General features: G+C 41.1%; 2 protein-coding genes across 9 annotated transcripts in view; one reads left to right on the top strand and one right to left on the bottom strand.

Moving 5' to 3' along the window:
- Positions 1-665: 665 nt before the first annotated feature.
- Peg10 (paternally expressed 10) lies at positions 666-13,864 on the bottom strand. Its single transcript, XM_046426386.2, is given in 3 exon segments — positions 666-5,546; positions 5,549-6,714; positions 13,617-13,864. Coding segments are annotated over 3 exon segments (2,346 nt in total). The 5' UTR covers positions 13,622-13,864; the 3' UTR covers positions 666-4,371.
- Positions 13,865-14,052: 188 nt separating this feature from the next.
- Positions 14,053-19,802, top strand: part of Sgce (sarcoglycan epsilon) — a 70,122-nt gene continuing 64,372 nt past the window's right edge. For 3 of the 8 annotated variants that reach the window (XM_058573236.1, XM_058573239.1, XM_046426388.2), the window contains exon 1: positions 14,054-14,229. In XM_058573236.1, coding sequence (XP_058429219.1) covers positions 14,121-14,229 — 109 coding nt within the window. In that variant the 5' untranslated portion in view covers positions 14,054-14,120. Of the gene's footprint in view, positions 14,230-19,802 lie in introns of all 8 variants that reach the window. The other 5 variants (XM_046426387.2, XM_058573238.1, XM_058573240.1 and 2 more) reach the window with 2 other exon arrangements.

Below are 19,802 nucleotides of genomic sequence, written 5' to 3' on the forward strand. Positions count from 1 at the left end.
TCCATCTGCCTCCCTCCCCCATTTTACCCTCCCCAGTGTAATTAATAAATCTCATTATTCTAAGTAATATTAGTAATAAAGTTTGTCATGTCACTAGAGTTGCTATTAATTGGTTGCTTTTTTATATGTTAATGAAGTGTTGGTGGGATAAATTAATTGATTCCCTGGAGGTGTTTTGGGTATATAAGTGACCCTGGGTTGTTTGATTGATGTGTTCTTTATACACCACCCTGATCCCAAATTCACTATCTCCCACGCCCCCATCCCCTCTTCCCACCCTCCTAGTGCTCCCTTAGTCCTTCCTCCCACTCTCCACCCTCCCCAGTGCCCACCCTCCCTATTATTAATAAATTTCAATTATTCCAAGTCATACTCGGATTAGAAGATAAATGTTGTTATTTTGTCACCAGAGTCACTGTTAATTGGTTGATTTATTTTATATGATGGCTTTTGCAGCTGGAATATATACTTGGTTTCCTGAAGTGTTCTTGATATGTCATTGATATTGAGTGGTGTTATTGACATGTTCTTCATACACCATCTCCCTCCCAAATGCACCCCACTCCCACCCTCTCACTCTCCCCCTGCCCACTGTGACCTTTTTCCCCCTCCCCATCTCCCCACCTCGTGCCCTGAAGGAAGACGCTGAAATGATCAGGACACAGTTTGCACTTAACCACTAAATCTTTATTGAATTTTTATTAGAACATCAATACAATATTAGTCAATACAGAGAAATATAGAGTAAAGAGAATACAATAATAGTTTGAAGGAAGGGTATGGGGTTGGGAGGTGGGGCAGGGTAAGGAGGAGGGGCAGGGTTAGGGTGAAGGGGTGGGGGTAAGGAGGAGGGCTACTGACAGGGGCAAAATCAAGGGTTTATTCATCACTTTCTTTCAAATTTCATGAATATTAACCACATCATCATCATCAATTTCATTTTAGCAACAAACTCTCAAGGGGCACCTATCTTTCCACAAATTGATCCCTTAAGTTAATACCCAGGGCCTTTATGAAATTAATCCAATCACATGTGAACTTTTACTAACATTTAATCCATGTCCAATTCATTCTGAATAGATTGATCTCCCTGCAGTTCCCTCTGAATTTATTTGAAATCATTAGGGGTAAGAGGTATGGGGTAAAGGGTCATAAGTAAGTACACGTGTCCACTTAGCAATATCTAATACATAATCTTATCCTAACTTATCCTAAATAGTCCCACCCACTTAAGATTTCTTAATAGTCCCTCCCATCCTAAAATACTATGATTATATATCCCCTACTACTTAAACTGATTACATAAAGAAATAAAAACAATGCAAAATTCCACAGACCAATTTAACAGCGTTCTACAATCTGAAACAACAAAGAACTTTCAGTCCCATCAGACACGTGATCTCTTAGATGAAAATGTCACATGGTTCTTCTTTTCCTCTGGTGGTCCTTCACTGCTGCTCAGGTCTTTCCAGCAGGATGTTCTCTGCTGCCATCTTGGAACGGGATCTGATGTGAGATGTCTGTGGTGGGTGATGACTGGATCAATTCAGGAGTCCAAGAGGTACCTACAAACTTAAACAAAATTCCAGACTGCACCATTTAGATGTGTCCATCTTATTTTGTGCACCTGCAAGTTCACTGTATGTCTTCCCATGATTGAATCAAATATATCATTGCTCAAACTGAATTGACCCTTTATAAATGTATGTAAACCTTCTCTATTTCAATATCCTAACATGATGACCATACTTACTTATCTTCAGGCTTGACTCGCAATGGGAGCTCTTAGATCTTCTTCCTTGATTTAATTAATGAAGAATGCAAATTCTGATGTTTTATTTATCTATCTCCTTCCTGTTTTTATTTTGCTCCCTTTCTAACTTCTTGTCTCTTCCTTATGAATAAAGGCATTTTTGTTGGAAATGCCAAAAGAAAGTTTTAAAGTATCCAATTAACATAAATTTGATCAACAGAAACAAAATAAATCAATTGAGAAAGGAAACTTATCAAACTGAAAAAGGAAACTTATCAAATTGAAAAAGGAAACTTACCAAATTAAGAAAGGAAACTTACCAAATTGAGAAAGGAAACTTACCAAAATGAGAAAGGAAACTTAACTAAATTTCAATACTATAGAGCAATAAATGTAAGATTACTTATCCTTAACACCTAAAAGATAGTATAGATAGGAGTAGAGCATAGTACACACTGCCAAAAAGTCAATCACAAGCTTTAGTAAACAGTCCGACGTGTCAGGGATTTTGTGAGTGGTGAACCCACGCCAGCATGCTCTCCCTGATCGTTTTGCTGTTGGCCAGGCTTCTGCTTGCAATGGTGGCAAATGTCCGTGTGCACATGCCAGGGCTGCAGAAAATGACCCATTTCTAGGCACTCTGCAGCTTGAAGATCAATTGAAAACTGTAAATTTGACACACAGCAATTTGAATTCAAATGTATGGAAGATGGATTGAGATTTGAGGTAAACGGAAGTAACGCTTCACAATAGTCCAGAAGCACAAATGCACCATTTTAAAAATACTCTAAAACACACAAGTGATTGACAAGCTTTCTGATTCCATTGAAGAAAATACGGAAAAGTTGTTTTAGACTAAATAGCCAATTAGGTTTTTCTTTTGTGCAATTTAAAAAGTCCAATAAATTGAAGATTTGTTATAAATACTCCAGTTCTGAGGAGCCTCTCATTCACAGTATTGTAAGAAGTTCACAGTAAAGAGATATCTTACACTATGTTTTTTAAAATTTGTACTTAATTTAACAATAAGAATTGAATAGTACTTTGTCATTCAATGGAAACTTTTGAAAGCATAGCCAACACTTTAAAACACTGTTAAAGAACACTACTATAGATAGAAGTTTTAAGTATTTAAACATGCAAGGATAAGGGGTGGGGGATAATAATGAATATATGAAAGATGAGGCTGATGAAAAGGAAACTTCACCATTAAGACTCCTCTTCAGGCAATTTGGAATATAAATCCTGTAGCAGGGTTAATGGCAGTAGTAGAGAATTAAACAGAAAGAGAGGTTAGACAAGTGGTTCAAGGTAGTAGCAAGGGACTAGGTTAAAGAAGTCAGGCAGTCCTAGGTTAGCACAAAGAGTCCAGGAGACACCAGAGGTGTCACTGGATTGAAGACAACTCTTGTGTTGTCAGTTGCTTTGTGAGGCCTTTCATCCATTGGCAGCTTGATTCTTTCGAGGTGATTACCCTCAGGTCATCTTCTCATTAAAGAAGTCCATATCCTCAAGACAGTGCCCAGTGCTCTAATTCCTCTTCCCTCCCATACACAGGAGTGTGGGTCTGGGTGCAAAATCATTTCCCCTCTCCAATCATCCTAATGCTACAGTCTAATGAGGGGACTGATGATGGAATGCCCAGATGCAAATGGAGGCAGAGACGTAGACAGATGCTTCCCAAACTTCAACTGGTGTTTTTCCAGCCAATTAACAACATTCGTGAGAATTCTTTCTGAAGTCCCAGCACAAGTTGGTAACAATTAACTCAGAGCCTCTTTTAAGAGTTGGGTACGGGATTTAGGAGTCCTTTGATTTGCTGATCTTTAGCCCTCACACATGATTGAGAGGTGGTCACAACATTTCACAGACACCTAACACTCCTGGAGCCATTACTGGCATGATGATGGTAAGATGTTGTGTCAAAGCCAGAGTTCTTGGGTACACATGATTTGCACCAGGATATGAAGGCACACTCTTAACATGCAAGAGTCTGTCTGAGAGCACTTTCTTTTCAGGCCTGAGGTGTTACATGTCGCAGGGGTGTTTGCCTGCTTCTGGGAGAACCAGTCGACTTGCTGCTCCTTGAGAATTAACGGAACCATGAAAGTGGAGTTTGAAGATGGTGAAGTTTCTAAGGGTGCAGCAAGAGGATCACGGAAGCCTTTCAACACTGCACCAAAAACTGTGGCTTCCTTTATAAGGCTTCGGTCCTCCAGTGAGTCCCGAAGCTGCAAGAAGGGTCATGTCCTCCTCCTCCTTGTCTCCCCCTCCCTTAAGAAATCAGCATTTCCTGTGTTTGCATCAGCTTCTCTGTAAAGAAATTTGGCAGCCATTAATTTAGATGGTGACAGAGGTTTCAGACTTCTTTGGAAAGTAAACTTTTTAATTGGCAGTCAAGGTAAAAAACTGAGATAATTTCTTGGTAAATATTATTTTGAAGGTCTTCTGGTGCTTTAAGATGTGTGCCAGTTCAGGGTGGCCCTGACCTTCTGTAGCCTTTCAGAGAGGATGTGGCTTGAAGATACAGTAGCTCAATTTAGCACACAGTCACTGATTGAGAAGCTACACAGGAATAATCTTTGAGGGAAGAGATCTTGAAGGGACATGACAGGAATTCACATGGTACTGTAAGATGGAGGCGGCGGTGGTGGCGGTGGCGGCGGTGGCGGCTGCGGCGGCGGATACTGCGGCACCGGAGGCTGGCGGTACCAATGTGGATTCCAAGTGATCATAACAGGTACGTAGAGAGATCTTCCTTGACCATCTCGTCCCACTGGGTACCACGCAAATCCTACTGGGTAGGTCGGGTACGTGGTGTATGTGGGGTACGACTGGTATCCAGGTACTTGAGGAATATATTCGGTGTAGGTTGCCAGGTGCGCTTGGTCTTCCAAATTAGGAATAGATAGGCGAGGATACTGATTCTGGATGGTGAAATGGTTTGGAGCTCGGCAATCATAAGAAACTTGCAGTTTCCACCCCCTCTTGACTTGGAGAACTTGGGCTCCGTTTGGTGCAATGGTTGGGGTAATCAGGCCATCCTTCACATTTCTCGCCACGAAATCTCGGAGAGCTGCCATTTCAGGTTCAGACAGGGAGTACACGTGCCCACTGGGAATGCTGTGAGCTCCAGGTATCATCTCTATGTTGGGGTCAACCAGACGGTGATCTGGGTAGACGTGCTCATCAACTGGAGTGTACACATTCTGGACGTAGTAATACCTCACTGGTTGGTAAACTCTGTATCCGTCGACTGGGTAGTAGAGTGACGGGTGTGGTGCTGGTGGTGGGAGCGAGGGAGGTATTGGAGTGTACATCCGGCAGTGGTATCGGCAGTATTCAGAGTCGAAGACGATGGATCGAGTGCTCCAAGTGATGTTGGGGTCATGTGTGCTCAGCCAGCGAACCCCCAGGACGACAGGAAAGAACGGAGACTGAGTCACATCAAATGACAGCACCTCGCGGTGATCTCCCAGGTCAACAATCAGGTTGTGAGTTTCGTGGACAACTGGGCCCGATGCGATGGGGCGCCCATCAATTGCTTCCACGAGTATTGGCCAGTCCTTGACTCTTATAGGAATTCCATTTTGAGCAACGTATTCGTGATCAATGAAGTTTCCAGAAGCACCAGAATCGATCATGGCTCGGACGAACAGGGTGTGTCTGCCCGGAAGATGGATCTGGAGCATCACTTGCAGGTGTGGAGATGAAGCATCATCTGGTGGGGACCTTATTAATTCCGGCCCGGTCGCTGAAGGTCCCTCTACAGCGGGGCCGGGGAGTTTCCCGCCGGTGAAGACTTTGAGGCCTTGGCAGGACAGTTGTCGGCGTAGTGACCTCCGTTTCCACAGTAGAGGCAGAGGTTCAGCTTACGGCGTCTTTCCTTTTCTTCCTGGGTCAGGCGCATGCGGGCACCTCCCACGGGCTCGGTGGGATCTACCTGGTGGTGGCTTGACACGTGAGGCATCACCAGCGCCCGGGGTGGGGAGCGTGGCTTGCGAGCAGCAGCAGCTCTGGCCAGCCTTCTCTCAATGTGAATGCACTGGCCAATCAACGCCGACAGCGACTTGGGGGCCTCGAGGTGGGAGAGCTCTTCCTGAATGTGGTCGCTGAGACCCTCGTGGTACTGGTCAATCAGGGCAGGTTCATTCCAATCCAGGTCCTGGGCAATCATCTGGAAAGCGTTGGAATAGTCGATGACAGAGCCCATGCCCTGGCGCAGACGTCTGATCTTGCGTTTGGCGGCCTCTCGTCTCTGAGGGTCTTCAAAGACATGCTTCATTTCCATCATGAAGGCGGGGTAGTTGTGCATCAGGTAGTGGGATCGCTCCAGTTTGGCAGAGGCCCAACGGGCAGCACGGCCGGTCATCATGCTTGTCACGAAGCAAACACGGACACGATCAATTGAGAAATCTCTGGTGCTTTTTTCCATGAAGACTTGGCACTGGGACATGAAAGGAGCCAGCATGTCGGGGTTGCCATCAAACTTCTCTGGCAGGTCTTCTGGGCACTCTTCCTCAATTGGAGCGGGTGGGGCAGCAGCCGCTGCAGCACCTTGGAGCTCAATGTCGTCTTCATCATCCTCAGGGACTGGTTCCACTTGCTCACGGAGAGTGGTATTCTCCTCTGTGAGCTTCTGCACCTGGTTCTGCAGGTTGTTGTTTTCCTCGGACTGCCTGATGACCTTCTCTCTCAGGTTGTTGATCTCTTCGGAGAGCTCATCCCTCCTGCGTTCCGTCATGTTTGGGACGCAGGGGCTCTTGTGGCCGCTGGGCTTGTTGTTGTTGTTGTTGTTGGGGGGAGGGGGAGGGGGAGGCGGTGGGCAGTCGGGACCCAGGGTGACGGTTGGTGTGGGAGGAGACCTCCCAGGTGTTGCTTCACTTCTGTGGGGGTGGAGGCCTGGATCCTGGCCCCCTCTTGCACCCCTTCTTCTCTTTGTTTTCAAAACCCGCTTATTTCTGTAAATGAAGATAAGAGTATACATTCAACATATATATCTAAAGGGGCATAATGCAAAGAAGGTTTAGTATTTAATGCACCTCTCTGATCTACTTGCTCATATTAATAATTAGCCAACAAAGAAAACACATCCTCAAAAGAAAAGCAAATGAAGTCATCAATCAGGACAACAAATAATGAAAGCACTCTTCTTTCTCTGATGCTCAAATGACCTTTTCTTCCTCAAAAATCACCTTTTCATTTTGATTCATCAATATGCAAACTTTAACATCACTATGCTCACCTTTATAGGCTATAAAGAATGCTAAGACACAGAACATAAGTAATTTTGTATGGAGGGAATGAAGCAAGAAACTTTTAGGCAAAGATAGATACCAAATAAATTATGCAAAACAATTCCAAAATAACTTTTGCAATTAAAGAAATTAGGTGAAAACCAGCTAATATCCCAATTAAACAACAACAACTAAAAACAACCACACAACAAGAGAGATGCCTGCATTTATCAGCTCTGAAAAAGAACACATGCCAATTGTCATGACCTCTGTCCACTTCTACAGAGAACATAATTGATTATCAAATCAAACAACCACCACCACCACAAAAAACACAAGACTGTCTAATTACTTTTCTGACCATAATTTAACTTCCCAAAGAGAATTCTCTTTGGGTCAGAAATGGCACTTAACAGCAACATGTATATGTCAGTTTCCTTCCTCATTACGTAGTCATTCAACAAATATTAATTGATGCCTCCTAACAAGAACTAGGCTAGAAAATGAGACTTTTTTTCAAAGATGACCAATAATAGTTAATTATGACTTAATTATAATAATTAGTTATTTATTAAAATTCAATTTAATTATATCATGCAGATAACCACATAGCAAATGTTCAACAACTGTCTGTTGGCACTAATAAGGTTATTAATTAGAAAACAGAAAGGTAACTTTCTGTTTAAATAGGAGAGGCTGCAACTATAGTGACCTGGGCACCCATTTACATACTAAAGCTATTCTTTTGTTTGTCCCCCCCCCCCCCTTTAAATACTGTGTTGGTCAAACAACTCCAGGACTTTATTGATCCTTCAGGTCATCAGTTTGCAATTCCTGGTTCTTAATCAAGATTTGTCACCATAGCCCCACCCCAAAGGTTTGTAATATTCAGGTGAGACAAAGCTGTACTCAGGGCTGGGGGGTCTGGGGGTTGGGGTTGGTAGGTGGGGGTGTAGGAGTTAGAAGGTGGGGGGTAGGGAGTGGGGGGTAGGGAGTGGAAGGTGGGGGATAGGGGGTAGAAGGTAGGGGGTAGGGAGTGGGGGTTTGGGAGTAGAAGGTGGGGGATGGGGTAGAGAGTGGAAGGTGGGGGATAGAGGGTAGAAGGGGGAGGGGGAGGGGGTGAAAGGTGGGGGTAAGGGTGGAAGGTAGAGTTGGGTGGGTAGGGGGGTAGGGTGAATGGATGTGTCTGGAGGTGGTATAAGAGAATTAAATGTTCTAATTATGAGTGTGATGTTAATAAATCACACAATAAGTCATAATAAAGTGTCTTCCTGAAAAATAGTGTTAAGTGCATTTAGAGTGATTTAATCATTTAAAATTTCAATAATTTCAAATCCCAAATCTGGAAAATTTAAATACACAAGAAGTTTAAAACTTAATATATAGTATATGAAAGTTTAAAAAGTTTTTAAAACTTTAGAAAGTTTAATAAGTTTTTAAAAGTTTAACTTTTTTAACTTGAAAAGTTTACAACTTCGAGAAGTTCTGAAAGTTTTAAAAGTTCAAAACTTTAAAAAAGTTCAATTTTTAAAAAGGTTTTAAACTTTTTAAAGTTTAAGAAAAGTTTTAAACAGTATAAAAGTTTTCAAAAAATATTTAAATTTAGTTTAAAATGTTTAAAACACTTTGTAGTTTAAAAGTTCAAAACTTTTAAGTAAACAAAACTTTTAAACCATAACTTGTTTCTCTCTGACCTATCAAAGCAAAAGTGGTTATTAAATAAATTACATAACATTAAAAAATGTTAATTAAAGAAGTTAAGTGGAAAATAACTAATATTTCAACCTCTAGGGTATAAGATAAAAGGGGATATGGTAATAAATCACTCATGAGCCCCCCCCCCCCTTTCCTAATACCCCTCTTATCCCCTATACCACCTCATTTTCCCCTGCATTCTTTGCTGTTGATATGGCCTCTCCAAGATGTGGCAATAGAGCAAGCAAGGTCCTTAAGGGACAAGTGTTAGTGTGTAATTTTAATAATTTTAACTTAATTACTTTAGTAACTTAGGCTACAAACACAATGAATAATTGACATTCAAGATAATATATTATCAAGCTTACAAAAATTAGAAGACACAAACACATCATAACTTGTAATGTTCAGTCTCATTTCCAGCTCTTTAAAAACAATAGGATAGGTAACAATGGCAATGCAAAGCACAATATAATACAATTTTTATTTATTAAATTAAGAATTTTAATGTCTCATTAAAAAACAACTAATAAACAAAGGTCAGGTGACTAAGGTGTCACTTAGCTTGTGTGCACATTTTAATCAAAACAGACAAGGCTTCCTATAGGGCAGTCACAGCATGGCCTAGTGCAGCTTGACACAGGTCAGGAAGGTTAATCTACATGTCAATAACAGATACTGGGGTAGGCTATATTTAAGCTGAAGTTTGATGATTTTACCATCTATAAAAAAAATGATGGGACAGAAATTACATTGGGAAATCATCAAATAATTTACTGTTCAGGGAAACAAAATCAATAAGAATTAAAAATTCAAATGCCTTCATTATACAGAAAGGTAATTTACAAGTGAGGAGACTGGAGTTAAGATCACAGGGAGAGGCTACAATTATCTATTTGGGGAATGCATGCCCCTTCCTCTGCCCCCCTCCAGACATTACATTTTGTTTGTTTGAATAGCACTAATATATATACATATAAAATTGAGGCCTTATTTGGCTTGCAAAGTCACCAGTTTAAGACCTCTGACCTTTACCAGTGTTAGGACTCAAGCCCCCACTGGGGTTTGCAATTTTGGGGTGGGACTCTTAAGACCAAAGCAAAGTAGTTAACCCATTAAAAGTTAACAGAATAGTGGGCAGGCAGGTTAATACTAAATTTAAGTAAATTACAAAAATGTTTAACAGCACCAGGTACAGTGCAAGTTCACAGGATGCAAGGAGCATTTCAACTTGATTTGACTAATAAAACTCTGGCTCCTTAAAGGTCCCTCTTATAGGGACTGGATTGGAGAGGTGGGGTCAAGAGGTCCCATTCTTGAAAACTGAGAGGTCACACTGCAAAAAGCCAAGCTGCCTGGGACAGAAGTCATAATAAATACTTCAGTTTTAGTCTACTTAGTAATTAAGTACATTTGATTAATTATCAACTTTTCACAATGACTTCTAGAAACTTATTCCCCAAATCCACCAAAGAGCAAGAGTAGCCAAAAAACAACAACAACAACAAAAACCCCATACATATACATCCCATTAGTAAATGAAACACCATTAAGCAACTCTTAATTGTTTTAAATTTTCAAAATGTCCAATTTTTTAAAGTATTATGTGCATCAGTTGTAAAATTCAAGTTCTATTAATATGCACTTTTTTAAAACCAATGTTTTGAACCTCTTTAATATGCAGACACAGAATTCCCAAAGAAGCAACAGACTTAAAGCTGTAATTATATGCACATATTTTCCAGAGATTGTATATTTTTAAGGGGCCAGGGAATTGGGGGGGGGGCGGTGATAGACTTTTGGAAGCCAAAAAACTTCCATTTCTCCCCTTAAAAAAACTCCTGGCTCATAGTTTGTAATATAGAGAACCAGGTTTTTAATTTCTTCATTAATTAGAATATTTTTACATGGTACATTTGACTGGCAATAATACAGATGTTTAATTATGCCAGTTGAAACAGTCTATATTTTGTAACTATTTTATGTTTCATTACACAAATTTTAAATGTCAATGTATACCATTAATAACCTATTTGCCCAAAATTTAAATAATTAGTTTTTTATGAAAAAAACTAATTACTTAGGATAACAAATAATTGGCTTTTTATGAAAAAAGCCAATTACTTGGGATAACAAATAATTAGCTTTTTATGAAAAAAGCCAATTACTTGGGATAACAAATAATTAGCTTTTTATGAAAAAAGCCAATTACTTGGAATATTAAATAATTAGCTTTTTATGAAAAAAGCTAATTATTTGGAATAATTTAAATTAATTTAGTGTCTTTATAATTACAGCTTACATTATTAATGTTCAAAAATGCATTTTTTTTTTAAAGAAACTCTTAGATATGTGAAGGTACAACCCAGGACAACAAAGCACCAAAGCAGAATAAGAAAACAGAAAAGACCTGCAATACTAAGCAAGAAGACAAATAAACCAATTTACTCTGGTCATTTAACACATGTTAATGAATGCCTACCACGTGCCAGGCACAATTTATTGTATGTAGGCAGGTTAGCCAGGGCTAATCCCTTAGTTTCCAATGGGGAAAATAAACCCCAGTTTCATAGACACACACACACTTCATCCTTGCTCAAAGGCCAAACCAGCAGCACCAATGTGCCACTTAAAACTCCTATGAAACAAACACCGCCCAAATTGTTCCTTGTTTTGTATTCACCAAAGCATTCAATTCCAGTAGGTCCACTAGTGTCTTTTAAAAAAAAGGTAATGTGAAAATATTTTTTAATTTTATTTTTTTAATTTATAATAAAAACATTTGGCTAAATTGCCTTTAGAGTGTGCACAGCCAAGTCAGCTTAGACATTCCCATCATAAATATCAGTTTAAATTGTAAGATTGTTATTTAATATATGCAAAACACTTATAAAATTGTTTGCAAATGCCAGGTATAATTGTTGTTAATTGTTCTTATTTATTATTCTTGTACTTATTAGATACTAGTGGACAAAAAGCAAAACCGCGCAGCAGAGAAACCGCAGGGGGGCGGGTCTGTGCAGCCAGGCTCAGGCAATGAAGGCGCGCAGGCTCATAGGACAAGGCCTAATGGGAGGGACGGGGGCTCACACTGCGCAAGCGCAGGAAGGCTCTGCTGAAGGCGGGGCTGTAAGGCCAGCTCAGAGGAGGCAGTCTCAGGGTGGAGCCAAGCTTTGGAGAGGCGGGGTCTGGGCAGGCCACCTCAGAGGAGGGGCCTCAGGGAGAGGCGGGGTCTGGGCAGGCCACCTCAGAGGAGGGGCCTCAGAGAGAGGCGGGGTCTGGGCAGGCCACCTCAGAGGAGGGGCCTCAGGGAGGGGAGGGGTCTGGGCAGGCCACCTCAGAGGAGGGGCCTCAGTGAGGGGAGGGATCTGGGCTGCCACCTCAGAGGAGGGGTTCAGTGAGGGGCGGGGTCTGGGCAGGCCACCTCAGAGGAGGGGGCTCAGGGAGGGGCGGGGTCTGGGTAGGCTGGCTCCAAGAGTCAGCGCTGGAGAGGCGGGGCCTGGGGAGGCGCGCTCTGGGGAGGCGCGCTGCAGGGGAGGCGCGCTCTGAGTAGGCGCTGGGAGGGAGGAAGGGAGGCGCTAAGCGCGTTCTGAGCAGATACTGCAGAGAAGGCGCGTTAGGATGGGCGGGGCAGGCCAGAGACTGGCTGCTACAGGGCTGCAGAGTGTCTGCACGCCACTCCCAAGATCCCGCCCCCCAAACCCCTCCCACCAACCTCCAACAGCCAGATTCATTTCATGCAGCAAGAGCAATCACCCCAGATCCAGCCCCCCCCCCCCCAACTCAGCAAACAGACAGTTTCCACAAACTGTTGCTGGACACCGATTCGCGCCACCACGACAACTACACAGCCACTTCAATCAACATAACTAGGCAGCCTAATCTGCCATCCCCAAAAGTCAGCGCCCTTCCACTCCACTGCCATAGCAGGAATGGTGTGGGTAGAATGTTAAACACTAATTTTTTTGCCCAAGGCTCCATTTTGTCTAACAGAACCATCATGCACAGAGCCATCCTGCAAAGAAATACAGTGGGAGCCATTCGAAAAGGTGAAAGGGTGGGGTCCCCATCTAAGAAGCAGAGTAATTGTACTCTGCAGCCCTTTTCCCTCTATACCTGGTTTATCTGTAGCGCCAAACAGCCTGCAGCTCATGTACCTCTGGCAGCAGTTTCCACTTTGCAAGCCTTTTAGGTGTAAATTGTTCCGCAGTTCATGTGCCTCATAGCGCATTGAAGCGCTATTGTATAGCTAATATCATTTTTGTAGCGCTTTTGAAAAGCTAGTCTTCAGCTCAGAATTTGAAGCGCATTTAAAGCGCAAGCTAATCTTTAGTCTGCAGCTCAGATATCGCTGCAGTTTTTACAGGTCTGTAGCGCATGTAAGCGCCAGTCCGTAGCGCATGTAAGCACCAGTCCGTAGCGCGAGAAGCGCCCATCAGTTTCTAGCGCATGAAGTGCCAGTTTGTAGCGCATGAAGCGCCCATCAGTTTCTAGCGCATGAAGCGCCAGTCCTTAGCGCATGAAGCGCCCATCAGTTTCTAGCGCGTGAAGTGCCCCTCAGTTTGTAGCCCATGAAGCGCCAGTTTGTAGCGCATGAAGCGCAAGTTTGTAGCGCATGGAAGCGTCAATTAGTTTTAGCACATAGCACTTTGTAGCGCATTTGTAGAGCTATCTGCAAATTAGTCTGTAGCTCATGTGCGTCTGCAGCTCATTCCTGTCTGCAGCTCATGTCTGTCTACAGACCGTATCTGGACTTGGGTCCTGGAAACCAGAGCCCTGAAGGCTTGGTTTCCCCCAGTCAGTTTTGGGGTTCTGCCAGTGAAGGCGTGGCAAGGTTTGCGTGGAGACATTCTGGGGCGCTACTCCATCTCCCGCAGCTCCCGATAAAAACGGGGAATGAATGTGATCTTAAAAATAAAAAACATCCTCACCGCATACTCACCACGCGAGGACTCCTCTGCGAAGACAGGAAGGAAGGGGTCCCACACCTGGCCAGGCGTGGGCTCCACTGGGTGCTCCGCAGCCCGGAGTGGCTCCGGACGCGAGCCCGCTCAGCGGACCTCTCGAGAGGCTCAGTGGACCCTCTCCGATGTTCTCCTCAGGTCGCAGTCAGGTTTCTTCGACACACACCAACCGAAGTTGAAGCGCGTGTACCCGGAGCCCAGACCGCCTGCCTTATATAGGCTGAACAGAGGAGGGGGGCGCCAAATCCCAGCGTGCTCTGCGGGCTGGGGGGCGGAGGGGGGTGCGGGGGCGGGAGGGATGGGGGATGGGGGAGGGGGGGGCGATGGCCACGCTTCAGTGGCCCGCCGCTAGAGGGAGTAGGGGATTAGGGAGGGGGTGCTGGATGCTGAGGCTGAACTGGCCAAGCTGGGAGGAAAGAAGAAAGGGAGGGGAGGGGAGAATCGAGGACGGCCGGCCTAGCCAGGCCAAGAATGCTTTTGCCCCGGTGGTGGGAGCTGGGAGACCCCTGTGCTTGGACTGGACAGGGTCGGGGGACACGCAGGATGAGCCCCGCGACCACTGGCACATTCTTGCTGACAGGTTAGTGGCCTGCGCGCGATGTGGAGGTCCTGGGCCAAACAGGCCGCCGCCTCCCCCTCCCCCACTCGGGTTCGGGTACCCGGGCTCGCCCTTTGGGCTTCAGCCCCTCTTGATGCCCCCATTGTATCCCTCTTTCAGAATGCCCTGTACCCTACTTTTGGGGACTGTGGGTCCCTCTCCAGGATTGACCCCTGGCCTTTTCTTTTTCTCTGCACCCCCACTGGCCCCTCCCTGACCAGCGGGCGCAGAAATTTCAGCTCCAGTTTCCATTCCCAGCACCCTCTGACCCCCCACCCCAGCCCCCTAGTTGGACCTCTCTCGATCTTGTATCAAAGACCTGGGGGTCTCTGCCCATTTTGGGGGGATGTTACCCCGTTATTGGGGCCCCTTGGCCTAGATAGGAGCCAAAGGAAATAGGTGTCAAACCGCGTCCCCCTATACAAATAACATCTTTTCTCTTTTTCTTGAATCTGGGTGAGAGAGAACACTAAAACCCGACATTTAAAACACCTAATTCACCCTTCTTCCTAAACGCTTTTCTCAGAGGTGGAAATCCCATTTTTCTTAGGTTTTTACCGAGCAGGGAAGCGAAATCATGCGATACCGGGAGCCAAACAGGGCATTCAGGTCAGGGTTAACCCCGGTTTGGGGGCTAGAGATGCTGCAAACAGCACCGTTTGCCCCACCAAGTGCATTATTTTGAGAAAGCAAAAACAATTGAAAACAGCTGTGGATGCTTCCACTGTGCTTGGCGGGCTTTGGAGGCTCTCAGCTACGGAGGTTTACAGAGAGACCTCGCTTTCCCTACAAACATTACATTTTCTTAAATCTTTTAGGGTGAATGAATGCGTTTGCTTATGGTAACCGCACATCTAATCCTTTGAAGCGGGTTGCCGAGATTCGGCCCCAAATATTTGTGTGAATGTATACCAATAAACATTTTTTTTAAGTGGGGGAAAATTGCTGATGAGAAAGAATGCTAAATAAAAGCCTTAGTGCAGATTCCCATTTAAACCGCCCCAAAGTGTTATGCATTAGGAAAACTGACAATCTGTTGCTAATCTTAGTAAAAGAAGTTTAAGTGAGAAAATAAAATTGTTTACAATTGATATTTCTGAAACACAGATGAAACACATTAGTCTTTCGAGACTAAAATTGAACATACTTTAGTAACATTGATCCAACCTATTTTAGAGGATAAATGAGAATTTTACCCATTGTGCTTGACAAAGTGGTAGGGACTCCGTTTAAAAAGCGAACCTTTCTAGGAATGAAGTAAACTTAGTCCATTTATTGAGATTTTACATCTAATGTTCACCATTAGGAATTGTGAACAATTGAATGAATGAAGTGCAGATTTCCAATAATGAAAGGCATTTTTCTAGAAGTTGGGAGAACACAATACTTTTTAGAAGTGACTTTTAATTTAATCAAACCCTCTTCTGCAATACATAATAATTCTAGGATTTCTTATGTTTAGTAGAGCACTGTTCTGGTGACTGCCCGACTGTCAAATTCTTAGCAGTTTGTTTTTTAACCCAAGTTACTTCACCTAGTTGTTAACTGATAGACTTTGTTCTCCTAAAAAAAATGAATTAAAAAGTAGTGTAGTTGAAAAATGGGGAAAATTCAATTTTAAAAAAACCCATCCGAGACTTTCAAAGTTTAAATCAGTTTGATGTTTTAATTTCAAAATGTTAGCCAGGATTTATTTTTGTAAAATTTTTAAAAACTTAATTAGTATTTTTATCATAATAAAATGATTTCTACTCATCGTCCAAAATTCAGGGGAAGAACCCCAGAAAAGTATAAAGAAGAAAATCAAGATCACCTGTAACCTTTTCACCCTGCAATAATACCAGTAAATATTATAGAATCTGCTTTTTTATACTTTCTCTATGCTTATATAGGTATCTAAAGAATATATATTTTTCATGATTACATATATACTTTCTGGAAATTAAAAAATGGGATCAAGTTAATTTTCCTCAAGGGTTTTCCTTCCAAATAGCCTTTAAATATTAAATAATATTAAATTTTCAGAGTTTTCTTTAAATGAAATAATATTAATTTCTAATTAAATATTTTAATGAACAACCTTGGTATATAAATATTTAAAACCAGAAAACACTAGAATTTCTTCTGTTTTCACTATTCTAACATATACATAATTGTCATTTTGTTGTATTTCCTGTTTTTTTCCCTTCTACATTTGAAAAAAAAATCTTTTTCACTTTGCTTAGAAGTATATTTTTCTAAGGGAAAAGGCAATATCAATAGATAATTAGTTTAGATAAAACTTTCCTGCTATCTAAAACAACACAATATTAAAAATAACAAACATCAGTAGATACTTTAGATATTTTTGTGTTATTAAAAACACATTTAAAAACAAAAAAGCCCAATAAATATTAGTAGATAAGGACTTTAAAGACTTTTGATATTTAATATCTAAATGACTTTTAGATTTTCTCAGATATTTATTCCCGATGTTGATGGTTTCCTACCCATTTTTACAAGGTCAAATGTAGAGTGAACAAGGTGTTAGTTGTCATTATATACTTTACCAAATAATAACTGAACTTTGTATAAGGGCATTTTATCCATTTTTACAAGAATTTGCCCTGAATGTACCAAGCTGTTGATTAACCACCTATATTTAACTTCTAGTATGGTCGGAAAATTGCATTTGAAAACCTAGAGGGATTTTTCACTTGTCAAATAATAATCAGACTTCCTTTTTGGATATTTTACCTCTGTTATAACAATTTGCCATGTATCATGAAGCTGTTGATTTACCTCATGTATTTTAGTTCTAGTGGAGTGGGAAATTGCATTTCAAAAGAAACTAAAATTTTCCTATGTCAAATAATTACTGGACTTTCTATTTGGACATTTTATCCATTTTTAAAAGGGCAGTTTGTATGGATCTAAGAGCCTTGTGATTTGCCACCTGTATTTGTCTTAATTTCTAAGAAGGTAGGGAAAACTTATTTCTAAGCAAAGTAGAATTTTCATTTGGCAAATAGTAACTGGACTTTGTAATACTCATTTTATCAATTTTTATAACAGTTTGCCATAAATCTAACAGCTGTTGATTTATCTCATGTATTTAGCATAACTTCTAGTATGGTAGTCAAATTATATTTTTAAGCAGAGTAGAATTTTCACTTGTCTCACAGACATTGAAAATAGCAAGGAATAGTACCAGAAAAAACTGATTAGAGACAACCCCAAAGAGATAAAGATAACATGTTTCCAGTTTCTAACACTCGGGTTTTCCATTGATGAAAATCATCCTCTAAACAAAATACTGAAGCAATGAAGAATCCTGTCTTGTTAAAAATTCTCAAGTCAAATATCCAGATTGTTTGTGTTTCTGATAAGACCAGTGTTTACAGATCACATTTTCTCAAAAATAATCAGCCTGCCTCTTTCTCTGTGTGGTTGTTTCTTCCTTCTTTCTTCTTACTAATTGTCCACACATACTTACAATCAATTTCCTTTCTTAAAATTTACTTCCAAACTCTATAAACACCTAAATGAATATTCTATTATTTATCTTATTTCCTACTCTTAGTGTAAAAATAACTCTAGGTGAATAGATGATATGGATTTATGTGTCTGTTAGAGAGTCTTGGGCTGGAAAAGGAAATTTTTTCACTTTGCTGCATTTTAGTTCAGAGCTTCACAGAAATATAAACGTGATGACTCTTTTCTTTCCATACTTTCCTAACCTTTCCAAGAGACAGACAAATGGACACACACATCTAACATCCCAGTTTTCTAAATTTAGGATTCAGTTCTTCTGTCTGTCTCCCTAGAAACATTAAGTACTATATTTTTTTTAAATTAAAAAAAATTTTTTTTAAAGCCAGTGTTTCTAAGGATCAACAAGTCATTTCAAATGACTGTTTTCCTGCTCGGAGTTTTCAGGTTGATAGAAACAGATAGAGTCTCAATGCTCTCAAAACTATTTCACATAGATTGCTCCTAAGCTAAATTATCTCTACATAATTACCACATTTTGATTTTTCAAATAATGTAAAGTATTGAAGACAATATTGAATTTTAAAACAACATATAACATCCCCCCCCCCACCCGCAACACACAATCTCCACACCCTGACACTAGAATAAACATTTCCACTTATATTCCTTTTCTTCTGGTCTTTGGTCTGTGTGCATGCATATTTTGATACAACTATAATTTTAATATGTATAGATCTTTTACACTTGGTTTTTAAAGATACGCAATTCTTGCTTTCAGCAAAGTAATTGTCAAGGCTTCTGGCTGCTCTTGTGTGAGGACTAATTAGCAGAATTGCTGGGTGAATGGGAGGCAGGCTGAAAGCAGTACTAGCTAGGTGTGTGGGTTATTGGGTTTTGGTAAGGGAGTAACCCTAGTAGGGTCACAAACCTTTGCCCTGGGTCTTAGTCTTCTTCTTCTTCTTCTTTTTTCTTTTTTTCTTTTTCTTTTTTTTTTTTAGCATTTGCATGAATGATTTTGACAAAGATCTAGCAGGCTTGCTTTAAAATTTATGGATGACTGGAGAAGGGATAGCTGTTACAAACAGATAACAGAATTTAGAGTTAAACACCATTCAAATATGGTGCAATGCTATGCTGAAAGCAAAAAGATATTTTATAGCAGCAAATGCATGGTAATTCATTGGTGTGGAAGAAAGGAGATGACTTAGTATGTGGCAGTTCTTTAGGGGAAAAAAGGCTAATATGAACCAGTGTCATAATATAGTTAAAAAAATACACACACAGATATATATGTGTGTGTGTGTGTGTATATATATATATATATATATATATATATATATATATACACACATATATATGTATATATATATATATGTCAGAGTTAGGCTATGTTAATAGTATAGTGTCCATATGTCACAAAAATTAATAGTAAACCTTGCTCTAATCAACCACATCTGTAGTATTGTGTTCATTTTGGCTGTCACATTTAAAGAGAGACGTTGACAAATTAGACAACTTCCAGAGCAGTCTGTGGGGATGGTGAGGGGTCTGGCAATTCTGTCATAGGAGGTATTCTCAGAGGGTCTGGAAGTGTTTAGCTTGAGCGGAGTAAAAGTAGACATGAACTCCCTTCTGTTTGCTTGGAAAAGCAGAACCAGCATCAGTGGGTGAAAGGTACAGATAGATTTCAACTTGAGACCTTTCTAACAGTTTGTGCTGCTCAACAAGAAAATCAACTTTACTTGTTCTATTCTTTTACAATTGCAGAAGTAGTCACCTTTCTTGCAATGAATATTTTATTTGAAGGCCATGATAACATTTTAGTGTAGCTGACATAGATACTTGTGGTAGAAACATTTTATTTGATTTTTCTCATCAACTGTGTAAAAAGAATGGTCTTATGTGTTGCAAGTTGATCTCTTACAACCTGAAAATAGCGCCGACAGGGTAATTTAACACATTCTGTCCTCTCTCTTCTATTCCATTTTCAAACATGAAAATCTGAGAAGAAAATGAAAGATTCTTTTTCCCCTGCAAAATGCCCTGTTCTTAGCTTGCATCCTGGAGTCACTGCTTTCCTA

This window comes from Marmota monax, unplaced genomic scaffold, assembly GCF_021218885.2.
Source record: "Marmota monax isolate L192 unplaced genomic scaffold, Marmota_monax_Labrador192_F-V1.1 WCK01_AAM20220418_F8-fsc00321, whole genome shotgun sequence".
NCBI lineage: Eukaryota > Metazoa > Chordata > Mammalia > Rodentia > Sciuridae > Marmota > Marmota monax.